Source organism: Neofelis nebulosa, chromosome 2 (assembly GCF_028018385.1).
Source record: "Neofelis nebulosa isolate mNeoNeb1 chromosome 2, mNeoNeb1.pri, whole genome shotgun sequence".
In the NCBI taxonomy this organism is placed as follows: Eukaryota; Metazoa; Chordata; class Mammalia; order Carnivora; family Felidae; genus Neofelis; species Neofelis nebulosa.
Genome location: NC_080783.1, coordinates 47,755,438 through 47,765,097, shown reverse-complemented (window position 1 = coordinate 47,765,097; position 9,660 = coordinate 47,755,438). Strand labels below are relative to the sequence as shown.

At 34.5% G+C, this 9,660-nt stretch overlaps 1 protein-coding gene across 4 annotated transcripts in view; it reads right to left on the bottom strand.

The window, feature by feature from the left end:
* Positions 1-1,942: 1,942 nt before the first annotated feature.
* Positions 1,943-9,660, bottom strand: part of ZSWIM2 (zinc finger SWIM-type containing 2) — a 31,955-nt gene continuing 24,237 nt past the window's right edge. For all 4 annotated transcript variants that reach the window (XM_058711880.1, XM_058711894.1, XM_058711883.1 and 1 more), the window contains 2 exons: positions 3,762-3,915; positions 1,943-2,846 (listed from right to left, as the gene is read on the bottom strand). In XM_058711880.1, the coding sequence (XP_058567863.1) occupies positions 2,040-2,846; positions 3,762-3,915 (961 nt within the window). In that variant the 3' untranslated portion in view covers positions 1,943-2,039. The remainder of the gene's footprint in view (positions 2,847-3,761; positions 3,916-9,660) is intronic.

The window sequence follows — 9,660 nt, the reverse complement described above, 5'->3', positions numbered from 1 at the left end:
CCTTTAAAGGCAGTGGTAAGAGAAAATTCTCCCAGTGGGTGGAGCTTTCGGCAGGACCCTCACCCATATGTCCATCATCACCTAGCCTGCTTGTCTGCAGTCTTTCAATGTTTCTTCTTCTAGGTCCCTGACCAGGCTGTTAGGTCATTCATTGCTACCCTTGATCTCAGGCCATATCTTCTTCTTCATAAATAGGATTACCTCTATTCTTAGAAATCAGACATCTTCTATGAAATTCATTTTGTCTAATAACAAACCAGAGAATTATTTATCCTCTTCTGCTTTGTCACCTAATTCATATCCCTAACTCTTTCAGGGCAAAGCTTGCTCATAACCTAAGAAATTTTTATTCCAGTAGTTATCTACTCTCCTTTCAAAATCATGGGTGTAGTATTTTATGTATAGTATACTACTGCAATAATAAAAACTCAAATAATTGCAGAATGATCATGATAAGTTTGACTAGTATAGGAATAGTGTCCATAGTATATCTTTCTTTAAACTAAATAATAAATCTTTTTTTTTCTTTACTAACATCCCAATTTCTTATGGTTCTTTTGTATCTCTTTCATATACTTTGCTTTCCAAAGCATTTTCTTTCCTTTTCCTTTTGGAAGAATTCTTTTAAAAAGAATATCAATTAGAACATAAATAATATTTGATTAATTGGAAAGTTATTTTGCAGTTTGCTTCACCTTAACTTACCAAGGGAAAAAAAAAGGCTGATAAAATTTGTGATTGCTGACAAATGTATTTGGTCCTCCATTTGCATATCAAAAATGAACCAAATTTTCCATTCATTTAAAAATGTAGCTCATGGTCTAATGAACTCTCGGTTACTATTTCTGAACTACATTTTAGTGATTTCTGTCCGTGATTAACTTCAATTTAGTCATTTCTTTAAATTCAAATGCTATTTCAAAGAACTTTCTCTGCTTGATGTCTTCAAGATCTGTTTCATAGAACTATGTATTCCATTAACACTGTGACAAAAATATTATGTGAGGTCTTTTTCCTTGTCATAGATAATAAAAGTCAATGAAGTAATATCAATATTTTAATACAAAAATTTGAAAAGTACTGAGCCATAAATTTTTTAAAAATAAGCAAAATAATGGGGCGCCTGGGTGGCGCAGTCAGTTAAGCGTCCGACTTCAGCCAGGTCACTGATCTCGCGGTCCGTGAGTTCGAGCCCCGCGTCAGGCTCTGGGCTGATGGCTCGGAGCCTGGAGCCTGTTTCCGATTCTGTGTCTCCCTCTCTCTCTGCCCCTCCCCCGTTCACGCTATGTCTCTCTCTGTCCCAAAAATAAATAAAAAACGTTGAAAAAAAAATTTAAAAATAAGCAAAATAAGAATCTAAGGGTTATATTTTTCAAGTGAATATTTTGAAACAATAGTTCATTATTTTGGAAATGGGGCTGGTTTAAAAAAAAACAGATCCTTTAATACTGATTGTATCAAGAAATTTGGTAGTACTTATAAGTTTCTTGAAATAAGTGAAACCATTGTAAATGTGGCATAACTTACAGCACTATATTTTATTTTACTTTAATGTATAAAAAATACCTTTATGGATATAAAGTGAAAGAGACAACTACCATCTGGATTTTCTTATAGGTTTGTGTGAATATTCCTATAGGTTTGTATGAATATTAAAATGCAAAAAATACACAAAGACCTAGAAAGAATCCTTCCATGTTACATGTGTCAAGTTCAATGTTTAAAAACAGTGACTCCATGCAAGGAAAATCTATTTCCTTAATTTAAGTAAAAATAGTTATTTTAATCAGTATGAAATAAAATTTTTAAAAATTATTCATAATTAATATCCTGAACATATTGATCAAAGCACCTAATGATTTAAGTCTTATAAGGAATGGGGTCATTTAAGTGTAGCTAATCATTCAGACAAATAGGCAAAATGACAACAAAGAATTCTATACACATTTGTCAAGAATATACGATGTTTATGTTCTACAAATGAAACATTTTTATGTTCAATATTCAAACATTTTCTGATGTTAATAAAACATGCATTTTCATAACTGAACTCCTTCCAATATTAAAGATAGCTCAGTACTTTTTGTATTTAAAGGGTGAGATACAGGCCTTCTTGACAGATTACATTTTTGTCTAACTTTTCTCATATAATTACTATATCTTTTAGACAAACTAAGTTTACTTGTACCCCAACTGACAATAAGATTTAAATCTTCTTGTAGTGAAGTATTTGATCTCTTCTTGTCTTTTATTCTAGTACCAAGAGTCTTCTTTGGATTGTGGTTAATATGTTTACAGTCCTTGGCCATCTTCTGGCTTTGACTAGTGTGCCATTTTTCACTGATACATGGGCTTTCCATTGCCGTGAGACATATAATATTCTTGTTAGTAATGGAAGGAAGAAATGCTTGAGATGACGTTTTTCCAGTGTGTTCAGTGAGTGAATCTTGAAGATACTTGGGGAAATGTTGGCTAATTTTATATTCATAGATTAATCTTCTTGAGTTTGAATCATCTAACTTGATGGAGAATAGATCATCTATTGTTATATTCTGATAGGTATCTGTTGGACTTTCAGGTGTATTCAACTTTTCAGAATCATGTTGAGGTATGCTAGGTAAAATTTCAAGTCTATTTTGTTTTAAGACTAATCCAGTACCAGGAATGAAAAGTTCTGGTTCTTCCTGTTTTGACAGATGAGTGATGTTTGTGTTTGAAATGGACTGATGTGTGTGTCCATTTACTGCTGTATCTTTCCAGATTAAAGGGTTATATATAACTTGTCCATCAATAGGGCATGAATTGCACTTGTATAATAACCAACTGTCAATACATTTCCTATGAAACTAAAAAAAAAAATTACGAATTAGAGATATAATTGTCTTGTTTATAATGTACATTATCTATGCAAATTTCTCCAGGTTTCATTATTATGTATTATTATTAAAACTAGCAAAATGGAAGATAACTATAATTTATCAAGTTTTATGGAAATATTTTGAAGAGTAAAACTGAATTGGTTATGCACTGGTGTCTATTTTCAACATTAAAATGGAAATCCTTCTATGGATTTTTTTTTGTAATCTCATGAAATCTTACTACTTAAGTCATCAATTTCACTGTTGCTTTCTAATGAATGACATGTATTAAATAATAAAAATAGTCATAACCAACTAGACTTGGAAATAGATCTGGTAATGGTAAGATATAAAATGGTAAAATATAAGATATAAAAATAAATCACATTCTTGGGAAGAAAACAACCTATCAGACATTTTAAATAAAGGTGACTCTAAAGCTATAAATATTTACAGTAACTTTATTTCAGAAAAAAACCTGGTTACCAAATATATAATGATCAAACAACATTAGACTTTAATTCTAGTGAATTCATTTGAAATAAAAACTATGTCAAATTAAGCATCTGTTTCATCCAAAGAATCACAAAACACATTAATATTCTATAAGCTTTTTCTTTCTGCAAGTAACTGAGGTAAGATAAAATAATCTAACTTGAAGAGCCATTTATCTTTTCTGGATAGCATATACAGAAATGAGTCCTAATCAACAAAAATCCATCCACAGGGGACAGAGCTGCCTTCTCAATGGTCTCTGCTAGGGCTCTTCTACCATACACTGTTCAATATGAACATCTCTGCACATGATATAACTAAAAAGTGGCAGGAGAAACTTAAACTGTCAATTCATTTATAAACACTGGCCCTACAAGGAAAGACAAACTAAAATGATGTGACTTCTACCTTGTGAGCACATGGTAGCAATCTTGTATGTTGACCAAGACAAAATGCCTTCAAACAAAGTCGACACTGGTAGCCTGGAGCAAGCAGCTTACTAGTTTTTGTAATCAGTAAGAGAGGCAGTGCCTTTACCACTTGTTTTGGTGTGTAAACTTGGCTGAATGAGAATGAGCAGAAAGATATGTTTATATGTGATTATAGATCAGGAAGTAGTCAATAGCACAGGTAAATTACCTCCATATAAATAATGTAAACGATTCCAATATTTTCTTGAACTGAAGGTAATAAATCTCATACACTATAAAGTTAAAAAATCTACTATATTGATGCTGAACAAGATAGATCCAACTTCAACATCAACTTCATAAATAACAAAATTTAATTTAGTCATTTCAAATAAAAACCCTAACCTGAATTTTTTGATTTGCACTTTTTAATGTATATGAAACAAGAACAAAATTTTAATAAGAAACATATACTCAAATTATTTCAGTCTGAGCCAACACATACACCTTGTGTTTAGAAAAATACAATCCAATTCACTCTGCCATCTGGTAGGAAGTAAGGGGCACAGTAAGCCACATTAAATATTTCAGGCTACTATGATAAATTGGTAGATACGAATCTAGGAGGAAACTCATTTTCCCTTGGGATATGTTTACTTTAGTGTTGTTAGACTATGTTAATGTGACTCTAAAAGTACCAAACCCATTTTTGTACCAGAAGTACGAACCAACATAACTCAGATCAATGTAAATTAACTGCTATTTGATGCCATTACCAACTGATGACACAGATAAACATTTAAAAACACAACTTAGCTAAAGGTTAGACACAATCCTATTATTCAAAAGTCATTCAGAACATAGTTCAAATACAGGCATACCTTGGAGATATTGTGGGTTTGGTTCCAGACCACCACAATAAAGTGAGTACCACCGTAAAGCAAGCCAAATGAATTTTTTGGTTTTCAGTGCACATAAAAGTTATGTTTACATTATACTGTAATCTATTAAGTGTGCGATAATACTATGTTTGAGAAAGCAATATACATACTTGAACTAAAAAATGCCTTACTGTTAAAAATGCTAACGTTATTTGAGCTGTGAGTGCATTATAATATTTTGCTGGTCTTGTCTCAATGTTAAAGACTGCTGACTGATCAGGGTGCTGGTTGCTGAAGGTTGGAATGGCTGAGACAATTTTTTAAAACAAGATAACAATGAAGTTTGCCTCATCAACTGACACTTCCTTCCATGGATGATTTTTCTGTAGCATGTGATGCTGGTTGATTGCAGTTTACCCACAGAAGAACTTATTTCAAAATTAATCAATACTCTTAAACCCCTACAGCTGCTTTATTAACTAAGTTGATATAATATTCTAAATCCTTTGTTGTCATTCCAACAATCTTTACAGCATCTTCACCAGGAATAGATTCTCTCTCAAAAAACCACTTTCTTTGCTCATCCATAGGAAGCAACCCCTCACCTATTTAAGTTTTATCATGAGATTGCAGCAATTCAGTCACATATTCAGGCTCCACTTCTAATTCTGTTTCCTTTGCTATTTCCACCATATCTGCAGTTACTTCCTCCACTGAAATAGTGAACCCCTCAAAATCATCCATGAGGGTTGGAATCAACTTCTTCCAAACTCTTGTTAATGTTAATATTATGACCTCTCCCCATGAATAATGTTCTTAATGGCATCTAGAATGGTGAATTTTTTTCCAGAAGGTTTTCAATTTACTTTGCCAGATCCATCAGAGGAGTCAGTATGACAACTATAGCCTTACAAAATGTATTTCCACACTTCTGGGGAAGATGGCAGAGTAGGAGTATCTTAGGATCACCTTGTCCCATTTGTACACCTACATAACACTCACATCAGGTTAAATAACCCAAAAAATGACATGAAGACTGGAAGAACAGACTGTTCACAGCTAAATGTAGGGAAGAGTCTACATCAAAGAAGGTAAGGAGGGTGGAGATGCAGTTGGGAGCCAAACTGACCTGTGGTACTGTCCAGAATGGGGAGAGATGCCATTAGTGTGGAAAGGGGGGAGGACCAGACCCCAAACCAGGCACTTCAGGCATGGGGAATCTGCACTGGGAAGACAAATCCCCGTAACATTTAGCTATGAAAACTAGAGGGGCCTAACTTTGTGAGTTCTTATAATCAGTGGGGCTTAACAACTGGAACTTTAAAAATCAAAAGGGTTGGCTCTGGGAGAGCCAGAGGGATAAGAAACTGAGTCTCCACCCTAAAAGAGCAAAACAAACAGCCCCACTGAGATCAGCATAGAAACAGCAGTTTAAAAAACGCCTGGGATATACAGGAAGGAGATGTATTTGCAAATCTCAGAGTATGTGCTGGAGAGGAAGCAATCTTTGGGAGATAATTCCAAGAACCAAATAGCTGGTGGGCACCATTTCCCTCCCCTAGCCCCCAGTCTAGATACACAGACATGTGTGGGAATAAGTGCAGTGCCAACACTCAAATGGGAAAACATCCCATGCTCATGGATTGAAAAAAAATATTGTTAAAATGTCCATACTACCCAAAGCAATCTACAGCTTTAATGCAATCTCTATAAAAATACTAACAGGGGCACCTGGGTGGCTCAGTCAGTTAAAGCATCTGACTTTAGCTAAGGTCATGATCCCATGGTTCGTAGGTTTGAGCCCCACACTGGGCTCTCTGCTGTCAGCACAGAGCCTGCTTCAGATCCTCTGTCTCTCTTTCTGCCCTTCCCCCACTTTCATGCAGGCGCTCTCTCTCTCTCTCTCTCTCTCAAAATAAATAAATAAACTTAAAAAAAAAACTACCAACAGCATTTTTCACAGAACTAGAACAACCCTAAAATTTGTATGGAATCACAAAAGACCCTGAACAGTCAAAGACATCTTGAAAAAGAAAAACAAAGCTGGAGGTATCACAATTCCAGATTTCAAGTTGTATTACAAAGCTGTAGTAATCAAAACAGTATGGTACTGGCAGAAAAACAGACATATAGATCAATGGAGCAGAACAGAAAGTCCAAAAATAAACCCACAATTATATGGCCAATTAATCGTCAACAAAGGTGGCAAGAATATGCAATGGAAGAAAAGTATCTTCAATAAATGGTTTGTGGACCAGCTGCACAGTTATATGCAAAAGAATGAAACTGGACCATTCTCTTACATCATATACAAATATCAACTCAAAATGGATTGCAGACCTAAATGTGAGACCTGAAACCATAAAAATCATAGAAGAGAGCACAGGCAGTAACTCTTCAAATATCAGCCATAAGAACATCTTTCTAGCTATGTCTCTTGAGGAAAGAGAAACAAAAGCAAAAAAAAAAAAAAGACAAAAAACCTATTAGGACTACATCAAAATAAGAATAAAAAAAACTTCTGCACAGCAAAGTAAACAACAAACAAAACTAAAGCCAACCTACTGAATGGGAGAAGATATTTACAAATGACTTATCTGACAAGTGGTTAGCATCTAAAATGTATAAAGAACTTACAAAACTCAACACGAATCAAATAATCTAATTAAAAGTGGGCAGAGGACGTGAACAGACATTTCTTCAGTGAAGACTTACAGATGGTCAACAGACACATGGAAAGATGCTCAACATCACTAATCATCAGGGAATCACAATAAGATATCACCTCACACCTTCCAGAATGGCTAAAATAAAAAATACAAGCAACAACATGTGTTGGTGAGAATGTGGACAAAAAAGGAACCCTCTTGTACTATTGGTGGGAATGCAAACTGGTATGGCCCCATTATTGAAGACAATATGGAGGTTCCTCAAAAAATTAAAAATAGAAGTACTCTATGATCCAGTAATCACACTACTGGGTATCACCCAAAGAATATGAAAACACTAATTTGAGAGAATATATGTGCCCCTATATGTATTGCAGCATTATACACAATAGCCCAATTATGGAAACAACCCAAATGTCCACTGATAGATGAGTGGACAAAGAAGATAGATGAATGGACAAAAAAGAAGTATACACACACACACTGGAATATTACTCAGCCATAAAAACGAATGAAATCTTGCCATTTATGACAACATGGGATGTAGAGGGTATAATGTTAAGTGAAATAAGTCAGTCAGAAAAAGACAAATACCATATGATTTCACTCATATGTGGAATTTAAGAAACAAAACAAAGAAGAAAAGAGACAAGCCAAAAAACTCTTTTTTTTAAGTATTTACTTATTTTGAGAGAGAGAGAGAGAGAGAGACAGAGAGAGAGAGAGAGAGGGAGAAAGAGAGAAACAGAATGAGAGTAGGGGAAGGGCAGAGAGACAGGGAGAGAGAGAGAGTTCTAAGCAGGCTCCCCCAGCATGGGGCTTGAACTTATGAACCATGAGATAATGATCTGAGCCAAAATCAAGAGTTGGGCACTAAACTAACTGAGGCACCCTGGCACCTCAAAAAACTCTTAACTATAGAGAACAAATTGGTGGTTACCAAAGGGGAGGTGGGTGGGGGATGCATGAAGTATGTGAAGAGGATTGAATACAGTTATCAGGATGAGAACTGAGTTATATGTAGAATTGTTGAATCACTCTATTGTGTACCTGAAACTAATATAACACTGTATGTCAATTATACTGGAATTAAAATTTAGAAATGTATTTCTTAAATAATAAGACTTGAAAGTCAAAATTACTCATTGATTCATGGGTTGCATGCTATGTTCTATTGTGTTTCTTATCACTCTACAGATATATTTCCATAATATTGCAGAAACTGCTTTTACCAAGATCATCTAATTGTCAACTAAAAAAAAATACCTGTGATTGTCAACTAAAAAAAAATACCTGTGTATTTTTATTATTTAATGTGGTGAGTATTCCTTATCTTGAAACTCTCTCCTTTTATTTAATCCACTTTCTCTGCCTAGAATGTTTCTCTACCTTAATGTTCTCTTGTCTCTATCTACAATATCTTCAACACATTTAGTTATACAATTTATTATCCAAATAGGTTGAAGTGTAATAGCCAGAGCCTAGGAACCTAGCCAGAGCCAGAGGAAATGGAGATGGAGAGCCTTAGTATAGGCTTATTATATACCCACAAGTTATTTTATGCTTCATAAGAGCTGTGGTCTACAAAGTGTCTGAAGCACCCACAGGACATGGGTAAATATCCACTGGATTGGACAGAAACGTATGTGTGTTTTTGTGTTAATGAGAGTAAGGACAATTTTTATTTGGATAATTCACTAAAATTATTATTATTACTAATAAAGGGACTTTATTTATTTATTTATTTATTTATTTATTCATTCATTCATTCAGAGAGAGAGTGCAAGTGGAGGAGGTGCAGAGGAAAAGGAAGAGAGAGAATCTTAAGCAGGCCCCACATTCAGTGCAGAGCCCAGCATGGGGATCCATCTCATGACTGTGAGATCATGAGCTGAGCCGAAATCGAGTCACACACTTAACTGACTGAGTCACCCAGGTGCCCCTGAAGTTATTTTTAAAAACTAATTTTATCCCATATCCTTTCAAAATTATTTCTTTTGTATATTTTTATAGCTAATGTGTTAATAATACACAGTATATTTAATTTTCTTTAATAAGGAATATGACAAAAAATTTGAAGTCCTGTCCACTAATAAACAGCTCAATCAAGGTTGTGAAATACAACCAATCCACTCAGCATTCTTCCTCCATGAGGGAGAAACAGTGAGGGAGTGAGGCAGAAAAGACTTCCTTCCCCTAGAGATCAATCGCTTCAAAACAAGTATCAAATCCCCCTGTATTTTTTTAATAACTTATGTCATTTTTAATTTTACATTTACTTAGATGATCAATCATTTACTGAGGAAACTACTATATCCCTAATGCCTAGTAGAATCTCTGGTAGTAT